Here is an 18262-nt window from a genome sequence, read left to right on the forward strand (position 1 = left end):
ATCCTTTAAACTTTTAAGCTATATTACTCTAACTTTTATACATTTTGCTCATTATTCTCTATTCTTTATATTTAGCACCGTGGGCCATTATTTTTTGTCAAGTTATTTTTTTTTCCATTATTCTGTAGTATTGGTCCATTATTCTGTAGTATTAGTCCATTATTCTGTAGTATTGGTCCATTATTCTGTAGTATTGGTCCATTATTCTGTAGTATTGGTTCATTATTCTGTAGTATTGGAGTATTAGTTCTTTATTCTGTAGTATTGTCCATTTGTTCTATAACTTGCCCTATTTTCATTGATGCTAACTTTTCAAAATCATTATGCATTTGCAAAAACTGAAGAATTCGAAATCATCATTTGACGGATCTTTTTGTCTTGCTCGGTCTTTTGAAACACTGCGAATTTCTATTATCAAGCATTGGTCGACTAATTATAAAATAGAAGATGTGGTACGATTGCCAATGAGACAACTGTCCACAAGAGACCAAAATGAGACAGAAAGTAACAACTATAGGTCACCGTACGGCCTTCGACAATGAGCAAAGCCCATACCGCATAGTCAGCTATAAAAGGCCCCGAAATGACAATGTAAAACAATTTAATCGAGAAAACTAACGGCCTTATTTATTTACAAAAAACGAACGAAAAACAAATATGTAACACATTAACAAATGACAACCACTGTTTTACAGGCTTCTGACTTGGGACAGCCAAATTTGGCAAACTTTTGACTTTTTTTAAAATTATTTGGGTTCCAATGCTCAACATCTTTGAACTAGTTTTGGTTTTGCAAAAATAGGAGAATTCGAAATCATCATTTTACGGCTCTTTTCGGGTGGCGCAGAGATCTTTTGATACACTATGAATTTCTATTATCAAGTATTGGTCGACTAAGCCAAATTTCGCACAACTTTTTTTTTAAACGTATTTGGGTTCCAATGCTCTTCATCTATTTAAATTGTTTTGGGCATAACAAATGTTTTGATTTTAGCGTCACTGATTAGTCCGGTATGTCGATGAAACGCGTGTCTGGTGTATTAAAAAAAAACCACTGCTTTCGAATTGATGAAGTACATGGCTCAATGTATCAGTGCAAAGTGGCCCTATGTTGGCCCAACATGATGGGTGAACGCTGTTGGGTTTTGATGCAATTATAGGTCCAACGTTGGCGCAATGATGGAATAATACTGCCGATGTTGAACAAACGTTGGTCCAACGTAGTAATACAAACTTTAAACAAACGTTGGCACTCCGTTGGTTCAATTTTTAATAATTTTTTTATCAATATGAAGGATGCTGAAATCCCTTCCGAGCAACAACTGAAATAATTCCTGATTTAACATCAATTCAAAATAGCAAATGCATTAGTTGGAATCCCCCCTTTTTTGGACGATCAATGCATTTGAATGGGGACATGTAGTTGGACCCCCCTCCCCCATTGTCCTGGGTTAGGAACCCCCTTTTAAAATGGCTGGATCCGCCCATGACATAATAACATATAAGCAAGAAGATGGAATTGTTTGTTGATTAGCTATCGTAAAGAATCGTAAGATACAGTCACAGAAATTATTATTTTGTTTAATTTAGTCTAAACAAGTTATAACTTAGACCCATTCATTCACGGGATCACCAGTGAAGGTGATACACTACCGAAAGCACTTATTATATTCATAATATTTCAAAATATCAGCACACCAATGTTAAATCTGCTTCCGCTTATTTTTGTTCATCCCTCGCCATTATTCAACCCATGCTATTGAGATATTAAGACCACCCCCCCTTCCGTGACTTTGTCCTCCGATCATGACCACTCGACCACCTAGACTGAACATATATATTGGCTTTGACTGGACGACATATTATAAACATACATGATAGGGGTTACAACTTTTTGGAATTTTGGGTCCTCAATGCTCTTCAACTTTGAATTTGTTTGGCTTTTTAACTATTTTGATCTGAGCGTCACTGATGAGTCTTATGTAGACGAAACGCGCGTCTGGCGTAAAAAATTATAATCCTGGTACTTTTGATAACTATTTACAACTATGTGGCTTTCTTTATAAGTTAACAATTCGAATTTAGAACTGTAAAAATAATTACCGAACTAGGATTCCTTCAAATTTGCAGGTGTCTTAATTCTACAGTAATTAAATATTGAGGGATGGTTAATCCGATTCGGCATTTAGTAAAACATTATCTTGAAGAAAAAAACAAATATAATTAAATTATCACTACCAATTCTTAGTCGGAATGAAGTGCTCGAACTCACACCAGAAGCTATTTGAAAAGGTTAAGAACAAAAAAAAAACGTCCAACAAAATAAAACAATCTTAAACATTGATGATCGGGCGATGCTAGATACAGTTAGACATAGTACAGTACTAGATGACTTGTATATATACAGGTCGTCGCATGTGTTATTTTGAGGATCGTAGCGTTTTATTTTAAAAATCGGATAATTTAATTGAATTCTTACAGATAAATCTCTGATTCGATGTTACTTTTGTAGATAAAAAAATCAAAAATAGAAGATTTCTTAACAATGCACGATGATGTTTAGCACTTAAAAATATGGACGAGGTGTGTTTGGAGAATGTGAAACGATATAAAACACAAATCAAGTGTCAAGAAGTTAAATAAATGATCTAATGAAAAAAATAATGAAATTGATTCATGAACTATTCAGGTTATATATATACTTGTACTAAGACATGGTACGTAAACAATTAATGTATTCGTACATTATAACCATTGAAATATTTGAAAAATTCTTACGCTACAAACGGAAAGTATTCATATCATTCAAAATAAGTGGCACGTTTGCTGTGAACCAGGTCATATGATTGTTTGGTTTATTTTGAATTCCAATGCAGAAAAACTCACTGCAAAGATAACACAAAAATGTATTATATGATGATAATCGTTTATTACAAAATGATAAGGTTAAAAGAAAATGTACTTTCAAGTATGAAAATTAATGTTTTTTATATGATGAAACATTGAAGAAATCAGTCGGTTGGAAGCTAATATATATAAAAGAAGATGTGGTTTGATTGCCAATGAGACAACTCTCCACCAGAGACCAAATGACACAGAAATTAACAACTATAGGCCACCAACAATGAACAAAATCCTTACCACATAATCAGTCATAAAAGGCCCCAAAATGAATAATGAAAAACAATTCAAACGAGAAAACTAACGGCCTCATTCATGAACAAAAAATGAACGAAATTATGTAACACATCAACAAACGTCAACCAATGAATTACAGGCTCCTGACTTGGGACAGGCACATACATACATAATGTGGCAGCGTTAAACATGTGAGCGGGATCCCATATCCCCTAACATGGGACAGTGATGTAACAAGACAACATAAGAACGAACTATGAAAAGCAGGTAAAAAGGCTTAACTCACCAAATGGGAACAATGGACAGCTAGTTCAAAGCCACTAAACTTAAAAAATGATGTGAAAAAGATGTAATATCGGGTTTGAAAAAGGCACAGGCAAGAAAATCTCCACAACAAATATTAATGTTAATCCAACAATGAATTTCTTATGCCTGCGGAAGCGTTATATAAAAATTATATATTGGGTCGTTTTTCGTTTGGAGGACGTTTTTTTCAACAAACAATTGGCACTCCCAAAGGGAACCAACTATGCTCCTCTCCTTAATTTTTAATCATTTGTCTTCTGGTGTTGTGTTTGTGTAAGGTTGTTGGTCTTTTAGTCGTTTTTCGTTTGGAGGACGATTTTTTTAACAAACAATTGGCACTCCCAAAGGGAACCAACTATGCTCCTCTCCTTACTTTTTAATCATTAGTCTTCTGGTGTTGTGTTTGTGTAAGGTTGTTGGTCTTTTAGTCGTTTTTCGTTTGGAGGACGATTTTTTCAACAAACAATTGGCACTCCCAAAGGGAACCAACTATGCCCCTCTCCTTACTTTTTAATCATTAGTCTTCTGGTGTTGTGCTTGTGTAAGGTTGTTGGTCTTTTAGTCGTTTTTCGTTTGGAGGACGATTTTTTTAACAAACAATTGGCACTCCCAAAGGGAACCAACTATGCTCCTCTCCTTACTTTTTAATCATTAGTCTTCTGGTGTTGTGTTTGTGTAAGGTTGTTGGTCTTTTAGTCGTTTTTCGTTTGGAGGACGATTTTTTTAACAAACAATTGGCACACCCAAAGGGAACCAACTATGCTCCTCTTCTTACTCTCTTATCATTAGTCTTCTGTGTTGTGTTTGTGTAAGGTTGTTGGCTTGTTAGTCGTTTATCGTTATTTGCCATGGTATTGTCGGTTTATTTTTGATTAATGAATTTGGATGTCCTTTGCTATCGTTCACCTCTATTGCTGAAGAGCATTGGTATGTCCTTTGGTATCGTTCACCTCTATTGCTGAAGAGCATTGGTATGTCCTTTAGTATCGTTCACCTCTATTGCTGAAGAGCATTGGTATGTCCTTTGGTATCGTTCACCTCTATTGCTGAAGAGCATTGGTATGTCCTTTGGTATCGTTCACCTCTATTGCTGAAGAGCATTGGTATGTCCTTTGCTATCGTTCACCTCTATTGCTGAAGAGCATTGGTATGTCCTTTGGTATCGTTCACCTCTATTGCTGAAGAGCATTGGTATGTCCTTTGGTATCGTTCACCTCTATTGCTGAAGAGCATTGGTATATCCTTTGGTATCGTTCACCTCTATTGCTGAAGAGCATTGGTATGTCCTTTGGTATCGTTCACCTCTATTGCTGAAGAGCATTGGTATGTCCTTTGCTATCGTTCACCTCTATTGCTGAAGAGCATTGGTATGTCCTTTGGTATCGTTCATCTCTATTGCTGAAGAGCATTGGTATGTCCTTTGGTATCGTTCACCTCTATTGCTGAAGAGCATTGGTATGTCCTTTGGTATCGTTCACCTCTATTGCTGAAGAGCATTGGTATGTCCTTTGCTATCGTTCACCTCTATTGCTGAAAAGCATTGGTAACAGATTGGTTAGTAAAACAGCATGCAACACAAAGTCTGTTATCATTTGATTGTTTTGCATTATTGAGACGGACATTTATGTATCAGCAACATTTTTTTCTTGAAATGTTCTTGAAATTGGAGATTTAATAATTTCAAGGCAATTTTAGATTGTTTTTCGTCGATTTTATGTGCTTTTTATACAAATGTTTACATATTTTGGAAGCCTGTGGTAAATTAGAAATGTTTCAGAAAAACAAAAGAAAGAAATGTATTTTTTTTATTTATTTTCATTTATAGTTTAAACCATAGTATTTTGGTTTGATTAACCGGATATTTAGTTTTAAGGATACCACAACATTAATGAACATTTGTCTTATTACCCGGTTTACATTGCAGTAACGATCGCATTTGGAAAATGGAAATATGATATGGTACCCGCATTTTTAAAAAGATATAATTTCTGTTGGAAAAGTGCCGATGATAATTCTATAAGAAGTTTGTGCTATGAAGAAAGATTAAAAGTGCCAAAACTTCATTCTCTTACTCAATGAAGTTGTCGTGGTGAAAATATACAACTCTAGAAATCACATATGATGTTTTATTACTGTGACAAGAACAAATGCAGGGCGTCAACTTATTCCTTAATCATTACTTATTCCTTAATTATAACTAATGCCGTAATCATTACTTATTCCTTAATCATTACTTATTCCTTAATCATTACTTATTCCTTAATTATAACTAATGCCATAATCATTACTTATTCCTTAATCATTACTTATTCCTCAATTATTACTTATGCCGTAATCATTACTTATTCCTTATTCGTTACCTAATACATACGCACTGATAGGGTTATTTCACCTCTTAAAACCCATATTTACCACCAGAGGCAAGATAAGAATTGAAAAGATATTTTTTTCAAAAGGTGCAACGTATAGCTCACGTATTATATCGAATGAGGAACAAGTTAGAAACAAGGTATTATAAAAAAGAAAAGATGTGGTATAAATGCCAATGAGACAACTCTCTACAAGAGACCAAATGACACAGAAATTAACATCTGTAGGTCACCATACGGCTTTCAACAATGAGCAAAGCCCATATCGCATAGTCAGCTATGATAGGCCCCGAAATAACAATGCAAAATAATTCAAACGAGAAAACTAATGACCTTATTCATATAAAAAAAATAAACGAAAAAAAAATATGAAACACATACAAAAACGACAACCGCTGAATTACAGGCTCCTGACTTAGAAACAAGGTATAAGTCGAGCTCAGAAACGGTTTACACGCGCTAAATATGGATATCTCACCTGATCGAACCAATACGTGACCAACTACAGACACACGAAAATTAAGGGCATACGATACAGTTACAGGGAAGGTAATGACGTTGCTAACGTAATTTGTTATTTTCTCGACGTCAAACTGTGACATATCGGGAAAAGATGCATTTTTCGACTGATTTTTATCATTCAAACTGATTTAATTTGAAAACGAGTTCATGGACCCCTATTTTTAAAAACGACATTTTGTTTCATTTTGCAGGGAGATTGTGTGACCCAAGTTTTATAAAACTGTAATTAGAGGATTTTTTTTAATTGTGATAAACATGCAGTAAAAAATTACGTTTTTTCCTCAATTCATGAACATTTGATAAATATGAGTCATTTCTGAATAAAAAAATGCATATTTTTTAAGATATTTATAAAATACAGAAATTACCGATTATTTAACAAAAAACAATTTGTTTTTATCTTTTATAACAAAAAAGTTATGTCTTTCTTTCGAAAAAGAAATTACGGCCACAAATCTGAATTTCGAGCAAATATACAAAATTTCGACCTCATTTTACTCAAAAAGTAGCACATGAAGGTATATTTTTTATTACATATTTGATTTAATCAGGTAAAAAGTAGCCTATATGCAAATTTTCATGAACTTGTAAATACAGGATCAAAACTGTATCGTATGCCCTTAAGCAGTTAAAGGAAGAACGCATTAAATCGAATAAAGAACAAGTATCAAATATAAAGTAACAGGATCTGTTGAGCGCAAAACGGATACATACGTGTTAAAGGGGTAATTTCACCTGTACAGAATAAGAAATTCTACAAGAGATAAAAATATAAAGAATTAAGATAAGAAACGAATAAGGAATGAGTATTGAATAGGTAACGAACAAGGAATAAGAAATAGGTAACAAATAAGGAATACAGTAATAAGTAACGAATAAGGAATAAGGAATAAGTAACCAGCTTGACGACCTGACAAATACCCGTACTAAGGTATAATTGCAAATTATCGAAGCCATGGGGTTGAAGTCATAAAACTTTGATCAGTGCTCGGAGCACAAAAATCATGATCAAAACTTGAAATCCGGCATTTTGATTGGTTGAATTTCGAGAACGAGTACAAAAAACTGACTCAAAAGTTTTATGACCGCAAGGCCAGATGTAACTCAGCATTTACGTCAGACAATTTCACAACGCAATATAATGGTAGCAGCTATCTACCTTATAGTTGTTATTGCTCCTGCTTCTAAAACCATTGATGAGTTTCAAATAAATATAAAAAAATTATTTGGAGACGATGAGAGAAGTGTACAAAAGCATGCAGTGACTGATATGAACGCAAATAGGTAATTTTAAATTTCAATTCATACCAAACCATGCATTGATATATATCATAGTTTCTAAATAGTACCACGATGTTCAGAGGATATTGCGAACTTTTGTTCAATGTCTCTTAAATATTAATCTTACTATTATGATCAACATTAAAAGGGGATTAAATATATTGCGAACCAAATGATATATTTCCACATTAGATACATTTTTTGCTCAGTACAATTAATCAATGAACGATAGATTTCTCTTCGAAGAAATTCAAAGGACCCAGTGAATATACTACACAAAGAACAACACCTGTTGTATTTGCTCAATGGGGAAAAAAATGGCTTAAACGAATAGCAGAAATCGCCAGCTCACTATCACATGCTTGCGGTAAGTTTGAGTCCTTTTAACACCCAATGCCCATCAAACACACGACGTAAGTTGAATTTTTTTTCTTAACTTGGTTTTTGTGTTTATATATGACTAGAAGAAAGTAATTGGTGAAGAAAATCATACTGGGATGCACTCATCATTCAGAACATTGTTTGTCTAGTAGAAAAGGATAAGTATCATGTAAAATAATAAATCGACTTTATTTAAATCCAAACATGTAACATGCACATAAAGTTTAAACGACTGTAACATATGAAGATGATGCATGTGTTCTAAATAGCTTGCTGATTTAGCGACATCCACATCTTGTGGCCCTCATCATTGGTAATAATTTCATAACTAAAACTCTATTTTTTGATAAATATATGACACTTATGTCATCATATTCAATAGGCGTACAACAAGCCCTAGGAATGGAAGTTATTTCAAAATTTGAGTTAAAGTGGAAATAGTTCTTGATAATTGCATGTTGACTTGCATTGTAATAACCGTCTTCAAATGGTGTAGGACATATTCCAGAACATACGTTTGCTTCATAAGATTGTGGTTGCCACAACCATGTGTTCCATCCCAAATCTTTAAAATTGACAATCCATGGTCTCAATCCACATATGTTTGAATAAGATGTATAATTGAGGGTACTAGAATAATTGTCAAGTGGATGTCCTTCTGATCTTTTCCTTCGTTTGAGTGTTTTCCTTGACCTTTCAAGGTGAGAAACTTGAGACGGACTAAAGTTTTCAAACACAGCCAGTATTGGATTAATTTGAACGTTTGGTAAGTTTTCTGTGAAGACCTTAAGATTAATGGTCTCACTTGTTCCACCAATGAACTCTGTGACATCTGCAATGAATCCGAGGCTTGTATAGTCTGCTTCAATTCCTGGAAGGTCAAACAAATATGTGATTATCAACTGTAACTACATACAGTGGAACAGAAAAGTGGGACTGTACTTTCTTTACTCGTGGTGGTAAATAGAAACTAGTATAATGAAAGACACTGGAATACAATGGACTAATATGATATATAAAACTTTAAATAAAGGCAACAGAAGTATACCGCTGTTCGTAACTCATAAAGCGATAGAGAAAAAAAACTCAAAACCGGGTTAAAAACTAAAAACTGACGGAAACGCATCAAATATAAGAGGAGATCAACGACACAACAGAAACACAACATAAAAATGTAACACACACAGAAACGAACTATTATATAACAATGGCCATTTTCCTGACTTGGTACAGGATATTTAAAAAAAAAAATTGTGGGTTGAACCTGGTTTTGTGACATACCAAACCTCCCGTTTTAATGGCAATGTTAAATACAACATGTATGATTACAATGACAACATTACATGACAAGACTTTACAATGCAAATTAATCATTCATGGGAGAACATATAGGACAGATAATCACACGAATAATAGCTAACAAAAGGTACCAGGTTTAAAATTTAATACTCCACAAAAGACTAACCAGTGACACTCGGATGAAAAAAGTTCAAAACCCAAAACAAGTACAAAGTTGAAGAGCGTTGAGGACCAAAAGTTCCAAAAAGTTGCGCCCAATACGTTTAGGGTTTTCTGTCTGGGATAAGAACATCCTTATTATTTAGAATAATTAATACTTTTGCAAACAGTAAATTATATTAAAAAAAAATGACTATATAATAAATATACATGATAAAACTGAAGTGGTGACTAACTACAGAATAAAAACGGATACATTACATAAAACAACCTAATCCAGCACATAAAAATAAAATTGATGAAAAGATTAGAAAAAAAAAATATTGAGGGTTCCGCGGAACCCGTTGTCTCGCTCACTGTTGCTGTAAATTACAGGCTCAACAAAAATAAGCAAACAGATTAATAAAAGTATTCCTCTCGATACTTTCTTTTGATTGTAAGAAACTTTTGTCAAAAATGGATAAAAAAAATAATATATTCCCCTAATTTTTGTTCAGCCTGCGACTTTTGTCGCAAATGCGAGACATCATAGCGACCATACATTCTATCGTCGTCTGAATTAAGGGATAAATCATCAAGCAAAGTAAAAATTATCTTCTTTATCATTTGTTTATTCGATAGATTTATGTTTCAACTCTTTTATAAATCTATAGAGTTGATTGTATACTGTATTAATTTTTTACAAGCAAACTTTTTTTTCATACATTTCAACCGTTTTATTATATTAATTATAAATCTCTTATATGCATTCCCCTATTATACTGAAAACATACAACAGAAAAAATAGACGAAATACCGGGTTCCGCGGAACCCTTATGATTTTGTTATTAGTTGTTAATAGCTTTGAACTAGTTTCTAGTAAGTTATTGTCAGTACTTTCAGATATTTACTTCGTGTCTTTTGTGTTATTTTTTTCTGGGTTTTATATGTGCTTTGTATTGATCTGATGAGATAAAAACATTTTTAACTGATTTATATAAACAAGAGGCTCGCAAGAACCTGAATCGCTCTTCTATAATTGTAAAAGGCGTCTGCAAATTTCAGGGCTGATAGATTTTGAACCTTTGAACATTTCTATTCAACGTCAGATTTGCTCTAAATGATTTAGTTATATAAGCCAAAAAACTACGTTTAAACCATATGTTTTTATTTAGCCATGGCGGCCATGTTTGTCAATGGATCAAAACTTCGGATACAATTTATATAAAAAATACATTGAGGGAAATTTAGTTTAAGTTTAAAAGTAAAAGATCATACGTAGTTTAGCATTATTGCTGTTTAATGTTTATCTCTATCTATAATAATATTTAAGATAATAACTTAATCCTTTAAAATGTCCTTAGAATTACAAATTTAGTGGCAGCAACCCAACAATGGGTTCTTCGATTCGTCTGAAAATGTCAGGGCAGATAGGTATTGACCTATTAAATATTTTTTAGTCATCTCAGATTTCTTTTAATCCTTTTTTTTTACATACAAGCCAAAAACTGCATTTGACTCCTATTTTCTATATAAGCCGTGGCGGCCATGTTTGTTGATGGGTCAAAATATTAGATGCAATTTATAAAGTAGGTACCCTAAGGAACATTCAGTTAAAAAGTTTGAAGGTATTTGGCCAAGTAGAGTTAGAGAATATTCTTGAAGTAGTTAATAACGACGACGACGGACGCATAAGCTAACATGGGGCACTTTGGGCCCTGGTGACTTAAGAAAGAAGATGTGGTATGATTGCCAATGATACAACTCTTCACAAGAGACCAAATGACACAGAACTTAACAACTATAGGTCACCGTACTGCCTTCAACAATGAGCAAAGCTCATACTGCATAGTCGGCAACAATAGGTCCCGAAATGAAAAAAATGTTAAATAATTCAAACGAGAAAACTTGATATGTTTACTAGTAGTTTGTTCTCGTGTCGTACTGTAACATCACTGTCCCATGTAATGTGGAGTGTTTGGAACAGAGAAAAATGTTTAATCCAGCCACATTTTGCATGTATGTGTTGGTCCGAAATCATGAGCCTGTTTTCAGTGGTTGTCGTTTGTTGCTGTATATTATATATTTTTTATATTGTTGATTGTTTTGTACATAAATCAGGCCAGTTGTTTTCTCGTCTGAATAATGCTATATTTGCCAAATTATTTCGATGCCTTTTATATCTTACAAAGTTGTAAACTTCTATGTCAGTTTGTCTCTGGTGGTGAGTTGTCACATTGACAATAATACCACATCTGTTTATTTTCATATTTGGTTTGTAGTGGTCTCTTTAACATTTATCACATATACTTTATAACAAAATATACCTAACAATATTGTAAAGCCTCCATTAGGGTTTTGTACTATATACTGAATTTTCTATGTAATAACTTACTTATATTTCTGTAAAATATTTGGACAGTTGTTCGCGGTAAATGATTGCTGACAACAAGATGAGCAGCTGTAGTATTGCCATGGAGTACTTCAGACAAGTTAAAAGTTAACGTCTTTTCTTCACCATTGTCTCTGGGGTTTTCATCTGCAACATAAACATATAATATATTCATATACATAACTTCTCTAAATATTAGCACAACAATGTTATATCTTCAAATATGCAAAAGCAATGTTTTCTTCTTCTCTCGCCGGGATTTGAACTCTTCTGACATGCATACATGCATGAACACAGCACGAGAGGTATTAGAACATTTGTAGGTTCATAATGTTTTATTATCTCTATTTGAATATATTTTAATTTAAAAAAAAGAAGATGTGGTATGATTGCCAATGATACAACTATCCACAAAAGACCAACATGACACAGACTTTGACAACTATAGGTCACCGTACGGCCTTCAACAATGAGCAAAGCTCATACCGCATAGTCAGCTATAAAAGTCCCCGATAAGATCTATTTCTAAAGATCTTTATTAGTTAGAAGGTCTTAGAAAAAAAGTAGTCGCATAGGCAAACATGACATGTATATTAAAACTTTATGCAAGTGTAATAAGGTCCTTCATCTCGAATCGTCCTAAAGTGTTCGATCCCTGTCTGTCTGTCCGTCAGTCAACAATTTTTGTAATCGCCAAAAAAAATATATGCGTAGCAAGTCAATGACTTTTCGCACAGTCTTTGGCATAATAAATTTGAGTGAAATTCGGCTCATTAATTTTGAAAATCATCTTTTTGTAGTAGGATACCATCTACAAGACTGATAACAACCATCAATAAAAAAACAATCAGATAACACACCGCTTACAGTATCTGAGAAACGGACATAACCAAGAAAACTTAACATCGCCAAGGGAACAATTGCAATTTATAAGAACCCTGGCAGACGTACGAAATAAAGATACCAGGATTATAATTCGATACGCCAGACGCGCGTTTCGTCTACATAAGACTATTATGAGTGACGCTCAGATCAAAATAGTTATAAAGCCAAGCAAGTGCAAAGTTGAGCATTGAGGACCCAAAATTCCAAAAAGTTGTGCCATAAGGTAATCTATTCCTGGGATAAGAATATCCTTATTTTTTCGAAAAATTAAAAGTTTTGTAAACAGGAAATTTATAAAAATTTCCATATAATTGATATTCAGATCAACACCGAAGTGCTGACTACCGGGCTGGTGATACTCTCGGGGACGAAACGTCCCCTAGCATTGGCATCAACCTCGTGGTGTAAAAAGTTATCGAACGGGTACCAGGATTATAATTTAATAACCCAGACGCGCGTTTTATCTACATAAGACTCATCATTGACGCTCAGATCAAAATACATTTGTAGTTATAAAGCCAAGCAAGTACAAAGTTAAAGAGCATTGAGGACCATAAACTTAGTCTTCTGTGCTCGAATTTATCATTTTTTTCGTGTAAATTTCGTATAATTGTCAATTTTTTTTCAATCGGTCAGTGTTGTTGTGAAAATATGGCAGGTAATTAAAGTTCGTGTTTTGAAGTCGAAGTTTAACGATTGTCAACTGTTTGTCAACAATTGACGAAAAATAAACAAATCAGCATGGAAATTGAGCACGTGTTTAACATGTAAATTCAGATAATAGTTTATTTTAAGGACATCCATGCGTATTGTGGTCACCGGATTTTTACGAGATGGGTCACACTGAGGTCACCTTGCATACGGAAAATATGTCGGGGGAATTGCTTGCTGGAAGGAAGCTATTCAAATAAAGTAAACTTCTTCTAAATATGAATAAATAAAAGAATTTTCGTCAGAAAAAAGTATATGTACATAAGTTTTATAATGAAAACTATCCATTGAGTTATAAAAATTATATGCATTATTTTTGTTTTCTTATGACTTTAATGTCTGTACCAAGGCAGGAATATGACCGTTGTTTTCCATTCATTTGGAGTGTTAAATTGAACTTTTGGCTTTGCCATTCCATAAACATGATAAAGAACTTCCAGTTTGAATATTCCTAGGAGTTCGGTATTTTTGTTATTAATCATTTCTTTTTTTAAATAATTACATCCATGAATAAAGATTTTTTGAAAGTTACTGACATCATGCTGAAGTTACGGACATCCTTATTGGTATAAGGAAAAAAGTTACGGACAAGTTGTTTTGAAGTTACGGACATCATCAGTGATTTGGCAAATCGTGCTGTAATCGTTTATTTTGAAGTAACAAGCCACGTTTTACATTGCAGAGTTTTCCTAAAAGATTTATTTCACTTTTTAATTACCGAACATTTCTTTTGTATTCATGGTATTGTAATTATCTAGGAGCAAACTTCCTAACCGAAGCCAGGCGGCTCCATCTTGGGCTGTGGGTAACTTAAGTTACCCACGGCCGTTTAAGCACAGTGATCTTATGGTGTTTATATATCTCAACTTGTACGATTCGCTCGTGCATGTAACAACGTATTAGATTTTAGCGAGAGAAATTTATGTATTACTGAAAAATTATTACACCAGGGTTTTCGATATCACAAACTGGTCAAAACATTTACTAAATTTTATCACCGGTATAAGGAAATAATTCGTAAATATAACTCAACATGCAGACATCTTATACGTTCAGATATTTCACATCCAAAATTTTATGGAAATATTCTTTATAAAGCACAAAAATGTCAGTATTCTCCTCAGACACTAACAAAACCTTTAAATAGACTTATTAAAAGGGGATATAGTTACGATACTGTTGTCAGGTCATTAAAGATTGCATATTTTGGCTTTAACATTGATTCACTGATAGGGTCTTTGCATCGGAACTAAACACATTTATTTCTTTAAAAAAACAGTTGTTGGCATGACACGGGTTATGTTCTTCTCATATATTTTATGATAGTATGATACTAAACCCCTAACGGGAGGGATTGTACCTGATATTCATATGATGAAGACATAATCTTTCAATCAGTTTAATTGAGGTCTGGAGCTGGCATGTCAGTTAACTGCTAGTAGTCTGTTGTTATTTATGTATTATTGTCATTTTATTTATTTTCTTTTGTTACATCTTTTGACATCGGACTCGGACTTCTCTTGAACTGAATTTTAATGTGCGTATTGTTATTCTTTTACTTTTCTATATTGGCTAGAGGTATAGGGGGAGGGTTGAGATCTCATAAACATGTTTAACCCCGCCGCAATTTTGCGCCTTTCCCAAGTCAGGAGCCTCTGGTCTTTGTAAGTCTTGTATGATTTTAAATTTTAGTTTCTTGTGTATAATTCGGAGTTTAGTATGACGTCCATTATCACTGTACTATTATGCATATTTTAGGGGCCAGCTGAAGGACACCTACGGGTGCGAGAATTCTCGCTACATTGAAGACCAATTGGTTGCCTTCTGCTGTTGTTTGCTCTATGGTCGGGTGGTTGTCGCTTTGACATATTCACCATTTCCTTTCTCAATTTTAAGCTTCTGTTCAAGTTTGGTAAAAATCCAGCATAGTTTAAGAAAATTACTTAAACTTATACTATATTAGTTAAATATAAAGTTGAATTCTTTGATTCGTCGTTTTTACGTGATGACGGCTGACAAATTAGACCTCGTAATTTTAGTATTATAGATTTGACACATATAAATAGGTTTCTGGCACAAAATAACTGTAGTAAAAGAACTTAGAATTGGTTATAATATATATGATTTGAATTTACAAATGATTGTTCACCCACAATTTCTTTTTACCCCCCCCCCCCCTAAATTTGTTTCACTCCCCCTTTTTTCCCCCCGTAAATAATTATTTCCCTCAAGATGTTGTCATTATCTCAATTCAAATTTGCAAAGGAGATTGCAACCATAAGCCATCCTTTAATAATTTACAAGCAGTGTAAGGGAGGTAATCCAAATTTAACATTTTACTTAAAAGTGATTGTTCATAGATAATTACCAGGACACCCATGTTTCCCCCTTTTTTGTCCCTTATTCCTAAACGGGTTGAGCCTTAACCCCCAAAGCCAATCATTACCATCCCTTTCTGTTATGGAACCTTGTGGTATAATTTTAGAGAGATCCGTACACAATTTCACAAGTTATTGTCTGGAAACTAGAAAAATGCTTATTTAGGCTCCATGTTGGCACCTTATTCCTAAACTGTTAGGACCTCAACCCCCAAAATCAATCCCAAGCTTCCTTTTATGTTATAAACCTTAAATTTCATTGATTTCTATTCACTTTACTAAAGTTATTGTCCGGAAACCAAATGTCTTCGGACGACGCTGACGACGACGACGACAACGTAAAACCAATACACGACCGCAATTTATTTTGCTGTGGTATAAATACTTTAACCATAGTGAAATTTCTGGACTCCACCGCCGAAAACGCTGGACTGTTGGATCGCTATGTCTGACTTTTTGGCAATTGCAACAAAAGTCGCAGGCTCAACAAAAAATGGGGAAAAAATTATTGAAATTGAAAAAAAAAATCTCTAGATACCACCTTTGATTGTAAGAAGCTTTTGTCCCAAGTTTTGTAAAAATCCAGGATGGTTTGTAAATCTAATAAACAATTAAAAAACTTCAACTGCAGACTGTATGTAATGTTGACTGAAATAAAAACTACACAGCAACTTTTGCATAGGTACTATTTTTGTACTATTTCTGTACTTAAAATCTGCAGTACTGGAAATTTACTTCTAAGTATTTAGTACAAGTTCTATACTTTAGAATTATTGTAATATTTAGGTACTTGTATATTCCAGTACTTGATTTGTACTTAAAATATTGGTACCAAAAAAATACAAAAAATGATCACAATATTCCATGTTTGAATATCATAACTTTAAATAGACAAACTTTCAAAATGCTGAAAATGTAACCGTGCAACCAAAAAAACTGTAGTACTTAAATTTCAAGTACAAATCAAGTACTGTAAAATACAGGTACCTAAATATTACAATAATTCTTAAGTAACAAAATAGTACTGAATATTAAAAGTAGATTTCCAGTGCTACATATTTTGGTACAGAAATAGTCTCTATGCAAAAGTAGCGCTGTATGTTTATTTACAAGCAATATACGGAATAACAGGAAACAACTTTTCACAAAATTTCCTTCAAGATACTAGCTTTTGATCATTAGCAAGCTTTAGTCCAAGTTAAGTACAAATCCAGGATAGTTTAAGAAAGTTTTAACCACAGAGTGAATGGTATGTTAACTGGCAGGAAAAAAAGTCAATTTGTAAGTAAACTGATACGGCTAAACATGATTTTCTTTTATAAAATATACTGCAGCTTCAGGATACTATCTTATGATGACAAGCTTCTGTCCAAGTTTGGTAGAAATCCAGGATAGTTGAAGAAGTTATTCAAATTTAAAAAAAAAACACCAAAGAATGCATTTTTGTAGACGCCTTCGACGACGGAATGTATGATCGCTATGCTCGCTCTTGCGACATAAATCGCAGGCTCGACAAAAAATCAAGCTAACACAAAGTTTTTCTTGGAATTGAGTTTTGTTATATCATATAAAACTATCAAACATGCATTTCACTTACCTTCTTCTGGTATTAATATTCTGACTTTTCCTGACGGTTGTGCGTTGTCGCTACTGCCTAAATTGTCCATTCTCTCGAAGACATTTAGTACGTATGGTGTGAGAAATCTTTCTTTCAGTCGACTGTTGTCAGAGGTATCGTTAGCCGAATCATTCATTATTTCTAGCAAGGATTGTGCTTCATTTCCAAACGCAGATTCCGCAATCCTACATAACAATAATATTTCAACAAACATGTTCACCTTATTGTTGTTACCGACTCGAATTTCAACACAAATTGCATCAGCATGTTTTTGTCAATGTAAGGAGTTCCCATATATATTAATATTAATATCTCCAACCTCTTAAACTTTAAGAAGCCTATAGGAATCTTATATTTCTACCTTTTTTACTACTCATTTAATCCGGTTTTTATTTTACAATATCTTGCGTGCAGAATATATCAGCAGTTATCACACTAGCCAACATTGATGAACCTATGCAGTGATCTGCGTGACAATATATGGGATTTATTGATTGGTTTATGTGTATACTTAATATTTAGTGCTTAATTCGATTTTGTAAAGTACACGAATCCTGTTTTAAAAAAGTATGTGTTCCGATATTATCTGAAAAAGAGGCTCCCTTGATTGGTTTATGTGTATACTTATATAGTGCTTAATTCGATTTTGTAAAGTACACGAATCCTGTTTTAAAAAAGTATATGTTCCAGTATTATTTGAAAAAGAGGCTCCCGAGAACATGATTCACTCATCTGGTAATACAATACCATTTGATTTTTATTTCTGAATTTATTGCAATCAGTAAGATTTGACTATTTGTAGATCTTATTTGGTATTTTTGTAAAATTATTAAGAAATAACTCA

General features: G+C 33.5%; 1 protein-coding gene across 1 annotated transcript; it reads right to left on the reverse strand.

Moving 5' to 3' along the window:
• Nucleotides 1–8232: 8232 nt before the first annotated feature.
• Nucleotides 8233–18211, reverse strand: LOC134711531 (protein dbl-1-like). Its single transcript, XM_063572175.1, has 3 exons — nt 17398–18211; nt 11830–11973; nt 8233–8868 (listed from the first exon to the last, which is right to left on the reverse strand). Exons 1-3 carry the CDS (start codon nt 17630–17632, stop codon nt 8276–8278), a joined length of 972 nt encoding a protein of 323 aa, XP_063428245.1. The 5' UTR covers nt 17633–18211; the 3' UTR covers nt 8233–8275.
• Nucleotides 18212–18262: the final 51 nt, after the last annotated feature.

Source organism: Mytilus trossulus, chromosome 1 (assembly GCF_036588685.1).
Source record: "Mytilus trossulus isolate FHL-02 chromosome 1, PNRI_Mtr1.1.1.hap1, whole genome shotgun sequence".
Lineage (NCBI taxonomy): Eukaryota > Metazoa > Mollusca > Bivalvia > Mytilida > Mytilidae > Mytilus > Mytilus trossulus.